Genomic DNA, 17,721 nt, shown 5'->3' with positions numbered 1-17,721 from the left:
GTTTGTCACAATACTTATGTGCCACTCTATATACTTATGAACACCACATATCCATGTGATTTAGAGCCAACGGAATTTTTTTTATATGATTTATGTACCACGTACTAGAATCCAAACACACTTTTGTAGACATGGTGTTATAGAACCTTTTTTTAGTCAAATGGTGATTCTCAAAACAACTTTGTAGTTTTTTTCTTGTGTAGTATACCCATGGGGCAAGTCACACACTATGCAAGTTGGTAGAAACTCATTATGATTTTGCCTTGGTATTTTCTACAAAATGATCCAAAAAGGACATTGTAATGTCCGATTGTGGTACCAAACTAGAGTTAAACTTGCTAAAGATAGTATGGAAAGGGCTCAAGATAGAGCAAAGACATATTTTGATTTACATAGAAGACCTCTTATCATTGACAAAGGCGAGCAAGTCTATTTGAAAGTGCTTGAAAAGTTTGAAACCATAAAGAGGGACCATGTCCAAAACTATCACCAACCTATTGTGGACCTTTCACAATACTAAAGAGAATTTGAGGTATGGCTTACAACCTCCAATTACCAGAGATAAGTGTGGCAAACATCACTTATTCCACATTAGTAGACTCAAAAAGAAGTTAGGTCAATCTGACAATCTTATTGAAGATGACCAGATAATGGAACTCATAAACACTCAATCTCTTCTAAATGAGCCACAACAAATACTAGACATCAGAGAAAAAAGAACTAGAAATACAATTTATAAAGACTGTTTAATTAAGTGGAAATATTACATTGAAGAGAGTTCAATATGGGAGTATGTAAGCACTCTCCGGAAAAGGTTTCCTAACTTTAGGGAAAAAAATTCAATGAATTTTTTTAGGACAAAAATTCTTCTTAAGGGGGAAGGAATGTGATGTATACCATATTTAGGGCATGCACGGTCACATACAAGAAGCTAAGAGGCTCAGCTCACCATGGAAACCACCTCCTAAATCTAGTAAGGGCCAAGACGGCCAACTTCCAAGTGTCGGAGGGGAAAGACAAACTTATCATACCACGTAAGTGCAAGGGAAGGCGGTAATTTGGGAGTTTAGATAAGCATATAAGTTAGGAGTAGGCCCCTGATAATTTCTCCTTGATTACTTAAACATAGGGAGGGGGGTTGTGATATGTACATGGGAAATAAAAGGTGTTTGGAGGTAGTGGAACAAATTGATAACATACATATATACATACAAATTAGGACTTTTTAAAAGTAGACAATCCAACTATTGCTAGTGAATTACATGTGGTCACCACATTACATGCCCGTATAAAGAGAATACAAGCCAGTATGATTAAGGTATTAACTTTAAAAATGTAACTTGTATGGCGTCAAGTTTGGGTTTTTTGAACTTGAAGGTGAGAAACTATACCATACCTTTTATACAACTTAGGGGGATAATACTTTAACTACATGTCGTATAAGTATGGAAAGGGGGGTCATTTTTACTTCATAGAAGTCATTAATAGGGGGTTTTCCAAAACTCTCTGCTTGCAAGTGGCATGTTATTTTCTATAGAGAGTGAATCCCTCCAGGCTGATCCAAAAAAGGGGCGTGACGGAGCTGTGTGGGTGTAGGTGTGTAGGGTAGCTAGCTAAATTTTGGGGCTTGTCATAGCTCTCTCTACTCATAATACTTCATATCTCACTATGTTCATAATACTCTCTCTCTCTCTCTCTCTCTCTCTCTCTCTCTCTCTCTCTCTCTCTCTCTCTCTCTCTCTCTCTCTGGCATGTGCTAGGTTGTCGCCTCATTGGATTGCCTGTTACAACACATCACCACCTCAGAATAGCCGCACTCATGGTAGCGCCAGGCCGTGGGGCTCGTGGGCAAGGAAAAAATTCCACTTCATTGTCTGTGCATAAACAAACTAGTTTGAATAAGTGAGTGTGAGTAGGCCACGCGGACGATAAGTGAGAGTAGGTATGACTATTGGTGTGTTAACACCAATAGTTAACACTCACATTTCAAGTACACAGTTCAAAGCATTCAAGCATGAGAATTTAAGGCGTTCATGCATTCAAGCTTTTGGGTCGAATTGCAATGTATGCAAAATTTGAGTCATCAAAACTCCTACAAAAAAGTGTAATCATTTATGATATGCATGGCATACATAATCTTGAGATTGTAAGGAGTTATAGACATTGTCAATATCTATTGGTAAGATTGCCCCATAACCGAAGCACCAACACAATCATACATATACACTTAACGTGCTTCTATGATTAATATGCACCTAACATGGATCCAACCATGTTCACCCACATGTGCACTATGAATTTTAATGAAAGTGCCAGATCCTAAGAGCACAAAAACAGTTTACAGGTGATGACACTCAGAATGGCAAAGTAAAACTTTATGAGCTACATTCATTGTACAAGTAGGAGGTAGGGTAGTGAGTGAGATTTCGCGAGTAGCACAGACCATAGGTGACTAGTGTTTTGATGTTGCAGGCATCGCTTCAAACAATTAGTGACAATTGATGATGATGTGTGATGTCGTGGATGTGCAAGGATTGTGGCATGAGCCAATGGATGGCAAGCTGCATGCTTGTGAGGTGTGGTTGTCGAATTAAATGATACCTATTTGCAAAGGGGAGTAGTGTAATAGTGACAAGGCTTGGCAGATGAGTGACGGTGCAATGTAAAGGGTGGAAATCACGGGATAGCCTAAGGTTGCAAACAAGAAGAGCTACAATGGTGATGTGGCAGATGACAGAGGCAAGAGTCTAGAGTAGCTAGTTGATGACGGTGCGCTCAACTAAGGATGGCGAGCTTGCAACTTGGCCGACCAATCCGACTAATTTTTCCTTGTGTGAAGTGCCTCCAAAAAAATAAAGGTTATTGAAGGGCGGAGTCCCACGAGCACAAGACATACATTAAGGGCCTTCTCTTTTGTCTTCTAAGCCACACACACACAGAGACACACACTCAAAGGTGCACGTACACACACACACTATCAAGGTAATGAGGAAAAATTAGGGAGCTCCCAAATCAAGCATAAAACTTACAGAAATTAATCAAGATATTAGTTTAGACATATTGGTGGCTTAGTTATGATATTGCCCCCGAGTCTTTCACAGATCCCTTTAAGATCCATTCAATTCTCCTCATGTGGAGAAAAAGCTCTTCATATCATGAGGATTCAAACCAAAGAGGCAACTCCATGAACTATTCATTGCTTGAACATCCCAACCGGAGCAGCTCGATGTCGCAATATTGAAGCCTTACATATATTTAAAAAGTACATGTGCCTGTCCTACCGTCCACGACAGGAGCCCTTCATGCTCTGCCCCGCCTCCTTCGTCCGATCGTCACCCCACTTCTATGCTCTCCCTTACTTGGCACATCCTGCCTGCACCCCTTGCCCGACGCCACACGACCCTTTACCCTCTTGAGAGTGCTCTCATCCTCAGAGATTCTTATAACTTACGATCTTGTGGAAATCGTGTAGACATACTTGTTTAACGTTTAAGCCCAAATGGAATATAAATTAGTACATATGAAAGCTTGTGAAAGCCGGCATGCACACAAAAAGATACAAATGTTCACAATGTATGCTTTCAATCAAGGTAACGTGGCTTGAAAAAATGAAAAAGCAAAAAATCAACGCACTCACAATCAAGCAAATTTAATAAGTAAAAACGTACAAAAAGTTAGAGCACAATCCAATTATCTCAAATCATTTGGTTAGGAAAATGGTTATGTACACATTTTCAAATCCAAAGAGAGGTAATTAGGTTTGATCTTAATTAGCTTACTTCTAAAAAGCTGTGAATCAATTTAGTGCTTAGAGAGAGAGAGAGAGAGAGGGAGAGAGAGCATCAAATTTAGAATGGGGATCTAACCGGTGTAATTAGAAAATTCTAATTATGTGTTAGCTCTGATACCATGTGTAATACTTATGGTGGATAGACAAATGAGACATTTATCGTAATAGGAGATTCATAACAATTAGGAATAAATAGATTAGAGATAGTCTACTCAATACAATGAGAATGAACTTGCTTGATTGTTTAGCCTTGGAGAGAGAATTTACAAGCATAATGGTGATTTATAGGCTCCATATGGAGAAGTGAAATCAACGATTGGATGGATATGCACCACAAGTGGAAATGGCAAGGGTCGTGTAACCTGCCAGATATAGCACGTGGCTATCAAGTATGTAGCATGTGCTTAGGGAATGAGTAGCATGTGTGAGGCTTATAGGTTTCATAGGCAAAATTCACTATGCATATAAATGGTGCATGCTTGGCTTAAGGGTTTGTTCTCACCGTGAGTGTAAGCTACATGCTTACCTCAACATCTTGCTGGTCTTTCCAAATGCAATCACCTATCTTGCGCCTTGAAGGCTTGTGACCTTATCCAAGACCTTCACATGGCTGAGAGAAAAAAACAAAGTTATTAAGGAGCTTTCTAACTGTAAATGTAGCCCCTTAAAACATATTGATATGCCTAACATAGTTGTGGCAAGGACCAAAAAACAAGATTACAAGGGAGAAGTTCATGTGCCCGCCGCACGAACTTGAATACAAAATAATCGAAGAGAAATTCAGCTTTCTTCTCTTGTTCGAATACCATGACCATGTAGTAGGAAATGGACTACAAGATAGGGCACGACTTTTGTTTCTTATAAATCTTGAAGAGACGTTACATTGGCTCTCCACCATACTTTCCTATGACACTCATGTAGATTGTGCATTATCTAATTTTTTACTTTATTTTTTGTTTCTAGTATAAGAAGTTTAATTGGTGTTTTCTTTTTCCTTCCTAGCTCCTCAAAGGAGAGGCTTTTTCCATATAAACTTGTTCAAATCAATACATTGCTCATAAGGTTAGTGCTCTTTCTACTGGAGAGATTGCATGCGTGCTCTACAAAGAAATGTGGTATTGATTTCACCATTGTGTTTCACAAACGCTTCTACGTTTATTTTAATTTATAGTTTTTTTCTTAGAAAAAAAATGTCAAGCAATCTATCCATAGTATCCCATTTACACATAAACTAATATGAGTAGGTACCCTATTTGCCTTCAATTGCAAAATTGGTCTAGTATACATGAGAAAATTAATGATAGGTCCTAAGGCTCTGAACCTTACAGGTTGGCTAGGTTTTGTAGTAGAAGGTTGAATATTGCAAAAAGAAGGGACTCTCTCTCTCTCTCTCTCTCTCTCTCTCTCTACGTTTCAAGCCAATGCACAAGAAGAGTATGTGGTATTTGGTTCATGTTGGTGGTCGCCCACACAAGGGAGGTTAAATATTGTGGTCGTTAACGCTTGGGCTATGAGGTACCCATGGTACATGACGCAATAATGGTAGCCGAGAGTCCAAGAATGGGAGACAAGCACATCAATGTAGGCTCATAGGTGTTCCTTGGGGGTCATGTGTTTGGGAATGGGAAGCCAGCGAGTGTGTGTGAAAGGAAAAAGGTTGCAATGGAGAGATGGGTATAGAGGTTGTGTGCACTTACTATTGCCTAAAACTTTATGAAGGAAGTTTTAGGAGCCTTAAAATTAGGAATCTTGGGATAATAAGAATAATTTTAATAGAAACAATCTTGCAGGCAGTATACATATTATTGCCATTTACATGTTTACACCAATTTACCTATTAACTACTCTTCACACGACCAACCAAGCAAGACTAGCTTCCCTTTCAATTTTGACGTATGGTCACTAAGTTTTTGCTACTCGTGCTTGAATCCTTTGAGACTACTTTGAAGCTCGAACTACATAAATGCTCAAATACGGGAATCTACCACCCTCCTGCTTGTAGAAGCGAGGACTTAATGCCTTGTGAAACACAAATAAAGGAGATCCTTGGGAGCCACAATTAAGCTCTCTGCTTCTTGTGCCAAACAGTACCAACGAGCAATCTTGCTCAGTAAAAGATAATGTGCAAAGCCCAAAAGAAAAGGTATGGCATGTAAATATAGCCGAGTGGTTGTGAGAACCCATCAGATTCGATCTTTATGAGCCCCATGAAGTTACTTGATGTAACCCATGTTAGACTCCCTAATCAGAATTCATGCTCTATCATGTAAGCTTCAGCTCTTACGAGGACTTTAAGCCAGTAGCTTACATTCACGGCGGTGAAAACAAACCCTTAAGCCAAGCATGCACTATTCATGTGCATAGTCACATTTTTCTAGTGAAACCTATAAGCCTCACACATGCTACTCATTCCCTAAACACATGCTACACACTTGATAACCATATACTACTAAAGCCATGGCACAGTCAACACAAGTAGGTACAGATAGCCCCCTTCATGCTCCTTTTTTCCAAACTACAAACGCGACTATACTCCATGCCGTGAGGACTTATTGTTGATGGTTACTGAGTCTCACATTGTCCCTAATCGTCTCTCAAGTTTTCCCTGAAACGAGTTCCTTTCCATCAAAAACACTTAAATATTTAATATAGGCGATCACAAAAGTGAATAGTAATAATAAGCATGTGCAATATAAGTCAATGTTTCTTGGTATGGAGTTCTGATCACTCCGCTGATATTGAATTATCACATACTACTATGGCAGCATGCCACTCATGCAACTCTACACATCGTGGGAGGGTGCGGGCGAAAGGAGCAAAAGCAACAACTTGTGATGTATGGGACTTTGGTCTAAGGAAGGCTTATCAAGAGCCATACAATTTTGATAACTTTTTCACGACTTAGATTTCAAATACGCAGAGCTGCCTTTTGGCTCATTTTACAAAAAAGGATTTAGAAGGGCATTTTGATCTTGCAAGAGAGCAAATGAAAGCCCTCGAGCAACACTATCTACCGCACCTAGTAAGTTGTGTCATGGTCAGTGTCGTGGCGTGAAATGACAGAGCTATCTTCAAAATCGTGTTACAAAAACAAGCGTAAAGACATGCAAGGGGGATTTTAGAGACACTAGGATAGAGGGGCCAATAAAAAGACGGCCCCCTTTTTAGAGGCCTGTCCACCCCCTCAATTTTATACTGGTAAGCGTGAGTTTAGAGGCAACGAGCTGTGAGTGTTTCCTTGGTTAGCGCAGCCTGGGTAGATTCTCCGTTGTCCGATTCGCATTCGATTTGCGCTGGCAACGTTTTCTCTAAATTGGCCCTTGGCACTTCTGCTATTGGCCCTACTTTTTGTTACACGCGAATCAAAAAACGTCTTCGTACTACGTCGTTCGACCACCGCTTGGGACGGCATCTGCACTGGAGGTAGATGCTCCGCAGAGCTTTTCGAATGCACATCGTCAGTCCAAAAATGGTGTAGCACAACAGGCGCAGTTGCTCGCCCAAGTTGGGCGCCTCTAAACCGGCTCCTCTACCCTAGAGCCAACAGGGTTTAAACTCACCTCCAAACGAATAAGATGTTTTCACATGCATTTTGCTCTTTTATTTGGGATAGGAAAGTGCTTAACGAGGGGCCTGTCCTTTTATTTGGAGACTTTACCCTATGGGCATATGCCACACAATAAATTTTTGCAAGGGCCTTCCACACTTTAGAGGGCTCGTTGTAAAATCCAAGGCGCCAACCCATCGCCGACGCGCGCGCGCGCTCTCTCTCTCTGCCTGCGCGCACACAGGTCCGAACTGCAAACTTTAGAGGGCAAAATCCAAGTAACCATACGGCGCCACCCCATCGTCGACGCGCGCGCTCTCTCTGCCTTCGTCGACGCGCGCGCGCTCTCTCTCTCTGCGCGCACACACGTCCGAACACAGCAGTGCAGAATTTCGATGCTCTCAGAAGGTGTCCGCTGCGTGCAGAATCATCAAATCAATTCTTTCAACGTGCAAAACCGTAACTTGTCGAACACAATGCGGATAAGCGCGTCACGCGATCCACTGCGCTTTAACCTGGATCACCCTGCTTACGACATCACTGTGGCCCCCCTCTACTTCCGTATACAGGAACCCACCAGCACATGCAACCTCAATTACATGGGGTTCACCTTCTCCTGCTTCCACACACACTACAAAGCACTCTGGGGTGACACTTTCCTCGATCCCAATCCGACACTGTCATCTCGTCGCAAGCGCAATAGAGTCAATGAGCACGCTACGCTACCAAAATCCATGTTCACGCGCCAGTCGAGGTTTCCATTGCCATGCACTACTGCACATGCAAGTGTGTCCTCTGCACCACAACACCCTGCCACTCGAAGACCGCTTTTTGGCTATGCAGTTCAATACCTAGCAAGGAATCCAGGAGCCCCATTACCGCCTGAGTTGAGGTCTACGCATCGTGGTATGCAACCCTTTCGGCAAACAGACCCAACAAGTACCTTACCCAAATGCAACCACCACATGGCACCGCGCTGCAATATTCAACAGCAAAAGCAGCTTCACAGACACAAGCTCCTAAGCCGCATGCGCCCAACCAGAGTGACTGCGCCCTTGGCCAGTGAACCCAGGGGCCATCACCGAGTGAACCCGTTACCTCCTCCTGTGGGGAGTAGTACTTCTCTCGTAGATTTTTCTGCTAGTGCTGTAGAAACAATGCGGCCAAGCTATGCGCGTCAGAGACAACAAGTTCAAAGAACACCCATGCCAGAAGCCATTAGGCCGCTTCAAACCCCTGTACCTACAGCCCAACCGGTACCCATTCCAGGAGCGTATATTCGACCACAAGTACCAGTACCAATGCAAGTAGCATATCAACAACCAGCTGCTTCCCCACCCATGCCAGACCCATTTAGACAGCGACCTTCTTTCGTTGAAGCCAGACTGCAACCTTCCATTGGAGCACCCCGCCAATTTCAACCACCACAACCATTTCAAGCAACATATCTACAGCAACCTGATGACGTACCACCGCAACAATCGACACCCCTGCAACATCAACAGCAACTTTCTTTTCAGCTATCAGAAAATTATCAAAGGGGTCTACAGCAACCTGATGATGTACCACCGCAACAATCGGCACCCCTGCAAAACCAACAGCAACTTTCTTCTAACCAACTATGGGAGCCCAATCTACATTGGCATGATGATGCACCAACGCAAGAACTGGCACAGCTGCAACATGAACAACAAATGTCTTTACAACCAGGAGCACGATACACCGGAACACATCATGTACCAAAGCAAAAACCGGAACCTCTGAAACAAGAACCGATGCTCATGCAAGACACAGATCAACCATGTCTTTCAGAAAGAGATCAAATATTTTCACAAGCAGCAGCACAATGGGAAAGTAATCTTCCACCTGCAGAGGACTGGTTCGACTTCACACCTAGGCAAGCACCAACGCCCATAGAAGGTATAGGTCAAGTGTCCAACCACATAGCATATGAAGTACCTGCTCAAGGTGTGGGTCAAGTACCAATGCAAGGAGCAGATCAAGTACCCTCAGCAAGTATGGGTCAAGCGTCTGTGCAAGGAACAGATCACAAGCAGTAGTTCGACAGCCACCTCCTGAAGACAATCAGCAACAACTACCCGCTAGAAGGAGGAATTTCTAAAGTCTCAATGATGCTGTCTGTAACTCTAGTATTTTACCCTACCCAGCACATTAAGGAATGAAAAAGGAGGCCTCTTCATGCTTTTCAAAATATGGTGGTTACACGATCAAAGTTGACCAAAACTGAAATGTGGATTATGCAACAAGGGGAGTCAAGCAGTTTCCACAAGAAAGGCATATATGTGTATGACTCCAAAAAGGGCCCGGATTCGCTTTCAAAGGAAAGTTGAATAGGCCAACTGACATGTGCTCTAAAACTCCACCTTTGGAATTATTAAGATGATAGAGCTCTCCAAGGTCTATGCATAGCACACCTTTTGAAGCTATCATGTCCCTATTGTCATGCTAATAATAAGGGAAACCCTTTATGACATAAAAATGAACACTAGAGATCGACAATGGCATTCCATTAGAGCCTCCATTCTCGAATAAAATAGGTCCTTCAAATGTTTCTGAGTCATTGCCACGTACAGAACACAAATTCTGATTAGATAAGAAAAGCACTTTGCGCTATGAAAAAGAAAAGGCTCAAAATAAACTTCCTTTTTTGAATCATGCATTGACAATTGTGTATTTAATGTTGAACAAATTCTGCCACACTGATTGAAAAATGCAGCAAAATTTAGAAGAGAGGGCCGTAATGTTGCCAATAACAATCTTTAAGGGAAGACTAGATAGCATGTATTCTGGGAGTTTTCCTGCATTCAGATTTTTTAGCATTGTGAAGCTGAAGACTACCACATTACACCATGCCCCATCTATTCTCTCAGTTACACACCTTATAAGCCTATGGACAAGAGTTGCATTTTTCCACTGATTTGTTTGTTTCTAGAGAAACGTTCCTGTTAGGTGAGCAATTATAACTTGAGATGCTGTGGATGGTCTTTTATCAAGATTAAAGCAGAGATCTGTTAGCTTTGCTTATGCCATATAAAAAGACCAAACTTGTTCTGCTTCACATGTTCACAATTGAGTGCATGTGACAAAACTTGTGAATACATGAATTATTGTGGATGAAGTATCACAAGCGGAAGTTGAACCTATCATTGGGCAAACTTGCCGATTCGGTTGAAAAGGATACTTTCACTGTAGGGTTGTGTTGCACAAATGGAGAGAACAACTCCCCCAAGAGACATCCAACTAATAACATCTGTAGCTCGAACAGCTTGCCTCTCTCAATTCTCAGTAAAGGTAACTGCTTGATGACCAAAGCACCATCCTTGTCAGATTGTAGCTTCAAAAACCATGTCTTATGGGCTTTCTCATAGTTTATAGCGATCTCTTAGCTTTTCCTTGTATATTTCGTGAATATGAACGCCATCGTTAAATTCTTATTTTGATCTTTCACATGGTCCTTATAACTTCTCATTCTGATCTTTCAGATGGTCCTTAGACTCCCCTTAACACGTCGACCATCCACATTTACAAGTAATAAGATGCCTGAACAACATAAGCTATGATGTCAGTGCCGCTTGCTCATTTTCAGATAACCACAGCACAAACATGATCTTCTAACTACAAAAATAATTATTATCAGCTAGATCACGTCAACGCATGTGAACCTACCACAACAAGATTTGTTACCTTGTTTTTTTCAAGCTTAGACTATTTTAACAAGGTCCAATCAAAAACATAATCAAATTGATATCCTACATATTCAACAAAAGAATCATGTTATCTCAGTAGTCATGTTGACTTCTTTGTAAAGCAATAGAAACAGCTTAATTTAATGTCGCTATCCATTTCAAGTTTGTGACGCTGAACACAGAGCTACCTTGTTGACTGAACAACTCGCGAAAGAGCTCCCTAGCATAAGTGTAGTTTGGTTTATCAACAAAACGTAATGATCGGCAATAGTGCAGATAGGTTGCAAGCTCTACTGGATGAGACTTGCAGATTTCCTGCAAAAGGATCTCTCTCTCTCTCTCTGTAACCGTTTGGACTCATAGGTCATTTTGGCCTCTTGAAGACGTTAATATTACATTTCATTTCATTTCATCTCTCTCTCTCTCTCTCTCTCTCTCTCTCTCTCTCTCTCTCTCTCTCTCTCTCTCTCTCTCTCTCTCTCTCTCTCTCTCTCTCTGTGTGTGTGTGTGTGCAACCCCGCCTATAACCGGCCTATACAACGTAGAGGGCGGTACTATTTCAATTACCGGTTAACTTTACACAGAGCACCGCGAAGGGAAGAGAACACAGTTGCGTCCAGCGACTAGAATGTCACTGCTCACACGAGACCGACACCCTGTAGGCCCCAAAGACTGACGCCCCTTTCGGTATTTCTTTATTCAAATTAAGGTAGACGATCCGACCACTTAGCACAAGCTTTCACAAAGCTGTCCAAACCTGGCGAGGGCTGAAAACGCAGGTTTTCGACCGGATTTCAGCAGCATAACAACGCAAAAACCCCTGTAGGTCAAAAGCACCTGTCTAGGACGGATTCCCTCGCTATCTGGAAGCTTTCTGGTGAGCTGTCACAGAAATTCAGCGGGCTGTAATTCTCTGTTTTTCACTGCCGGGTGCCCAAAAGCCTGTACACGCATCCCAAGGCTCTCACGAGGCTCCCCCAGGGTTCCCTTGCAGTTTAGGTGCAAAACCCTAAACCTGCAGAAAAACACAGCAGACTGTAATTCGCTGTTTCGGATCGTTTTTAGCAGAACGAACACGCCTACGCATGTCCCAAGGGCTCCCGCACGCAATGGGACAGTTCCCCTGTGAATTGGACAAGTTTTCACGCGAGAAAACTCTCCAAACTCGCAATCTTTCGCGATGGAACTATGTGTACCTGTGGGGGATTAGCAATTAGCTAATCCGGTTCCTGTTCAGAAGGCTCTTGCCTTGGCAAACGCACATAAACCCCCAGAACTGTACATGTTCATCTGAGTAGCCCATCTAGTGGGGCATTACCATATGTGCCAAAGGGGAGAGAGAGATGCACGAGAGCAAATCATCGCGCTACATGAGACAGAGGAGAAGGTAAGCTTTCCATTAAAGCTGTAGACCAGTACCCACTACTCACATACACACTGTAGGTCACTTGTGATAAAAAATCAGCCCCTCACTCAAATTGGGCGCCTCCTCTTGCTGAGGTGTCCTACAGATTAACCCCCTCCTGCCAAGTGTCCAGTTTGCCTCTTTGAGTTAATTCCCTAGTTCCCACTCACTTATAAAGTTGTAAGTGACTTTTCGAGTGGCCCAGATTTCATTTGTCGGGCACACGCTTCCATACTCATTAGAATTCAGTGCTAACTGGCCCGACCAATCCCAGACTGACCGACCCAGACTCCTAATGTGAAAAACCTATTCGGCCGCGGCCATTTCACACTGGCCATGCAATGTCCACTAGCACCTTTTCAAGGGTCCCGGGGAAACAAGTAAAAATAAAAATAAATAAAAATGTCTAGTACTTATTTATTGAAGGCAACAGGAAAAATACACCTCCTGGTGACACACCCCACCCTTGAAATACTGCGAGCGACCTCGCTTGCATGCCAATAATACATGCGGTATCTCTTGATATCACACATATTCTATGATGGGAATCCAAGATATACATGCTTCCGGAAATGTGGCGTTAAACAATCCCACCAACCTGGCTACGACACATATATCAAGCATAGAAGTCTTCTAGTGTACTCTCAAGCACAAACTTCTCTAGCTAAATTCTGTATGGAAAGAGTAGATACAATTGCTTAACTACTCTCTTGAGCATCATGAACCATGCTCTTGCCTTGCTCCAGAAAAGGCTACATCAAGTCACTGTCGGTTCCATCTGAAAGGCTTCAAGATACAATTGCAATAGCTGAGGTGAATCAACCAATTCAAACTCTTCCATCCATTTGGCATCCAACGATGGATAGTTCTTGAACTTCACCAAATAGCGTCTTGCAACCTTTCCTCTAACCTTTTTCTTTATGTGCCAATATCTGTTCAGGAATAAGGATTTCATCCAATTCTTCCACTTCGGGTTGTTCCTCATCAAGTATATTCTCTGGCACATCACCAACAAAGGGTCTTAGAAGGCTGACATGAAAAGCATTATGTATTTTCCAGCCTTCTGGTAGCTTCAACTTGTAAGCTACATCGCTGATCTTTTCTGAAATCTGAAAAGGACCATAATATCGCATACTGAGATTAGGAAACAAACGTTCCTTGCCTTTCCTTTTCCTTAACCTAGCTTTTTCAAACGCAAAAGCACCCAATCACCAAGTGAAAATACAGGTTCAGGGCGGTGACGATCAACAGCTTTCTTTTGCTTAGCCTGAGTCTTCTCAAGAGCAATCTTTATCTTCCTGTATGTTTCATCCATACCTTGCACATACCTGTCTGCCTCAAAACTCTTGTCCTTAGTCTACAAAATGGGCGGGACTTTCTTTCCTCCTTCCACTATCTCAAATGGTGCCTTACCTGTTGACGTATGCACAGTGTTATTGTAAGCATATTCAACCAATGGAAGATGGTGTTCCCAAGTTGCCTTGTGCTCTCACACATAACATTTGAGCAGGTCTAGGACAGTAGAATTTGCCTCTTCTGACTATCCATCAGTTTGCGGATGAAACGAAGAAGAGAACTTTAGCGTAGTGCCCATGTTCTCAAACAATGCCTTCCAGAAAAGACTCGTCATACGTGGATCTCTGTCATTGACAATTGACTGAGGTATCCCGTGATATTTAAAGATATTGCTCATGAATATCTTGACCATGTGTTCTTGCTTTATCTTCTTCCTCACAGGAATGAAATGGGCCTGCTTACTGAACCTACAAATGATAGTCCAAATCCCATCATTGCCTGTTTGCGTCCTTGGAAGATCAAAGATAAAGTCCATTGCTATGCTTTCCCATGGCCTATCAGGGATCGGCAATGGCTGCAACAATCCCGGTTGCTTTTGTCTGTCAAATTTGACTTGTTGGCATACTAAGCATTACAAATGTGTCAACATCTTGACGCAAAGCTGGCCAATAGAAGAATTCCTCAACCCCTTTTACTGTTGCATCAATTCCACGATGCCCAGCATAAGGTGGAGCGTGACTTTCCATCAAAATCTTTGGCCATAACTGTTTAGTAACGCATAACTTTCCATGCATCATGAGAAAGTCATTCTTAGGCATATAGTGCTCATGATGTTGCCCATCAACAAGTTGGTCATAAATCCTTGCAAAATCTGAATCTTCAACATATTGTGTCTTCATTTCGTCTAGTTCACAATGGTACGGAATTGACACTGCTGAAATTAGGGGCTTTCGTGACAACGCATCAGCCACCACGTTCTTTTTCCCTTGCACATGCACAATCTGAAAATGGAACATTGACAAGATGTTTGCCCATCGCATGTGCTTCTCAGACAACTTCGTCTGTCTGAGAAAATATCGCAAGGTTTGATGATCTGTTTGGACAACAAAATCAGCCCCTAGCAGATAGTGTTTCCAACTAGTGAGAGCATGAATTACTGCCAGCAATTCTTTCTCATAGACTTGCAAGTTCCTTTCAGTCTTCAAAAGAATTATGCTCTCATATGCGACTACTCGGCCATTCTGCATTAGAATTGCACCAAGACTATGGCCACACGCATCACACTAAACCACAAAAAGTTTCGAAAGATCTAGAAAAATGATTACCGGGTCTGAAGTCAGCTTCTCTTTCAAGTGTTTGAACGCTAAAATTGCTTTGGCTGTCCACTTGAAAGTAACTCCTTTTCCTTGCAGTGCATGGAGTGGAGAAGCAATCTCAGCAAAATCTCCTGTACTAGGAACATAAGCCTAGAAAGCTTCAAATGTCATGTACGCACTTCAAGTCTGGCCATGACCTAATTGCTTCCACTTTAGTGGGATCCATGCGTACCCCATCCTTTGAAACAATGTGCCCAAGGAAGTGAATCTCTTGGCAAAAGAATTCACTCTTCTTCGCATTAATGAGTAGCCTGTTGTTACGTAACTCATTGAAAACTGTAGTCAAGTGATCCCTATGCTCCTCTTCAGACTTCGAGTAGACAATCATGTCATAAAAGAAGGTTCCCACGAAGTTTCTATGTGGTCTAAAAATTATGTCCATCATTCTATTAAACGTGGCAGGAGCATTTGTGAGACCAAATGGCATGACAAGAAACTCATAAAGACCAAATGTTGTCCTGAACGCAGTCTTATGGACATCTTTTGGCCTAATGCGTATCTGATGGTAACCACTCTTTAGGTCTATCCTTGTAAACAATGACGCTCCCACAAGCCGATCAAGAATGTCATCTATCCTCGGTATGGGGAACCTGTTCTTGATGGTATTCTTATTCAAGGCACGATAGTCAATGCACATGTGCCATGAACCATCATTCTTCTGCACTGAGAGTACAGGCGAACAAAAAGGGGATGAACTGGGCTGAATCAGCCCCTTCTCTAAAAGCTCGTTGACTTGACTCATAATCTCTTTCTACTGGGCTGCACTAACCCTGTATGGTGGTCTATTCGGTGGACTAGAACCTGGCACAAGATCTATGGTATGATCCTCAGGTCTCTGGTAACTCCCCTGGCAAAGAGTCCGAAAAACAATCACTGAAACCACTCAAAAAAGTTGACCTGTCTTTATCTAAGGTAGACAAATTAGATACAACTTGAGGTACTTCTTTTGCAAAGATCAAGTACGCAGAAAGATGATTCTTTATTACAGATGAAATAGCAGAAGCAGAAACAACTGGAACAGACTCGCCTTTAAGCTTTACATCAAGGACATGAGTCTTTCCTCTATGTACAAGGGTAATCTTTTTGTTGTAAGTATCCACCATAGCATGTAACCTGTAACACCATGGGATACCCAGTAACACATCACAGCCCTCAAGTGGCATAATATGAAATTCTTCCGCATCCACATAGCTCTGAATGTACAGACGAAGCTTTCCCAAAATGGGAGTAACAAGCTCTGAATGACCTGGGCATGCCAAACTTGCTTCCCCTGTCATACCCATCTCCTCTGCACGAATGCCCAACTTTGATGCCAATTCTGGTGATATGAAATTTGCACGGGCTCCTGGATCAAAGAAAACCAGCACTATCTGGTCTCTAACTTTGCCCCAAGCTCTGCACAGCTCTGTGACATCTGTGTTTGGCTGGCCTCCAACCAAATCTGGAACAAGTCCTGCACTTGGCTTTGGCTTCTTCCCTTTATGGTCTGACTTGTCATCCTTATCCTGTGACTTCTTCTGTGGGCATTCATTTGCAAAATGTCCTTCCTGTTCACAAATGTAGCATTTCTTGGCCTCCCTAAGAGCTTTCCTTTTTCAAAAGTTTTGCCAGAAAAATGCCCTTTTTGTCCTTGTCCTCGTCCCGAAGAAGATTTAGACTGCTTCTTGGACGTATCAACTTCTTCACGTGGAGGGCTTCTTTGTGGGAGGCTCACAAGGCTTTGCTGCAACATTGCCCTTGGCTGAAAACTGTTTGCCATGGGACCCTTTCTTATGGCTATTAAATCCATCGGAATCTCCCTTCAACAGATTGTTGGCCACTCTTGCATTCTCTATCAACTGAAACATATTCATGACAGTAGTCTTTGTGCAGTAGTCCCTGATTTTCTTGGGCAATCCGCAACAGTACTTCTCAATCTGTTCTGACAATGGCACAAATCTGTAAGAGGTGACTGGCAACAGTGCGGCCCAAAACTGTTTATTGTACTCTTCTAGATTCGCACACTGTTTAGCATAAAACTCGTGCCATTCTGTCATCACATCCACTTCAAAAGTGTTTGTCAACCATGCAGGCGCAAAAAGCTGTTTGAATTGGACCCACGTTGTTGGGGCTTGACGCTGGTTCAACAATGCGGTCCACCATTGAAGCGCATTCCCTTTCAAGAAAGTGGCAGCCTTGTGTATCTTTGAAGATTCCGTGAAGTTTCCTCCAGCATAAGCTGCATCGAACTGCTGTATGAAGGTCAAAGCCTTCAATTGATCCTCAGTTCCTCTGAAAGTTTCAAACTTCACTCCTTGCCCACCTTCCTTGTAATCCTTAAGCTGACTCAAAGGAGCAACATTATCATAAACAGGAGCCTGTAACAGTGGTGCTCCATGATTGTTCATTCCAGCACTCGCATCAACTGTTTTACCTGTCATACTGCATTTTGTACGTATGGCTACGAAAAACTAGCCATACTAAATTGTGTTCCAGGTACTCGAAACTGGTCATAGGCACCCTGAAAACCTGGTTGGACACCCATGTTCACGTTGTTAGCGTGCAAACGACAAGGAAAACAAGTGCCTCTATAGCTCTGCACGAGTCACACCGTTGGAAAG

At 42.5% G+C, this 17,721-nt stretch overlaps 1 protein-coding gene across 5 annotated transcripts in view; it reads right to left on the bottom strand.

The window, feature by feature from the left end:
• Nucleotides 1–10,052: 10,052 nt before the first annotated feature.
• Nucleotides 10,053–17,721, bottom strand: part of LOC147459513 (serine/threonine protein kinase HRR25-like) — a 77,727-nt gene continuing 70,058 nt past the window's right edge. For 2 of the 5 annotated variants that reach the window (XM_086510775.1, XM_086510774.1), the window contains exon 7: nucleotides 10,102–10,898. In XM_086510775.1, coding sequence (XP_086366901.1) covers nucleotides 10,859–10,898 — 40 coding nt within the window. In that variant the 3' untranslated portion in view covers nucleotides 10,102–10,858. Of the gene's footprint in view, nucleotides 10,899–11,042; nucleotides 11,108–17,721 lie in introns of all 5 variants that reach the window. The other 3 variants (XM_086510773.1, XM_086510772.1, XM_086510776.1) reach the window with 3 other exon arrangements.

Source organism: Adiantum capillus-veneris, chromosome 4, assembly GCF_014529385.1.
Source record: "Adiantum capillus-veneris isolate H3 chromosome 4, ASM1452938v2, whole genome shotgun sequence".
Lineage (NCBI taxonomy): Eukaryota > Viridiplantae > Streptophyta > Polypodiopsida > Polypodiales > Pteridaceae > Adiantum > Adiantum capillus-veneris.
This window is presented reverse-complemented; position numbering and strand designations above follow the sequence as displayed.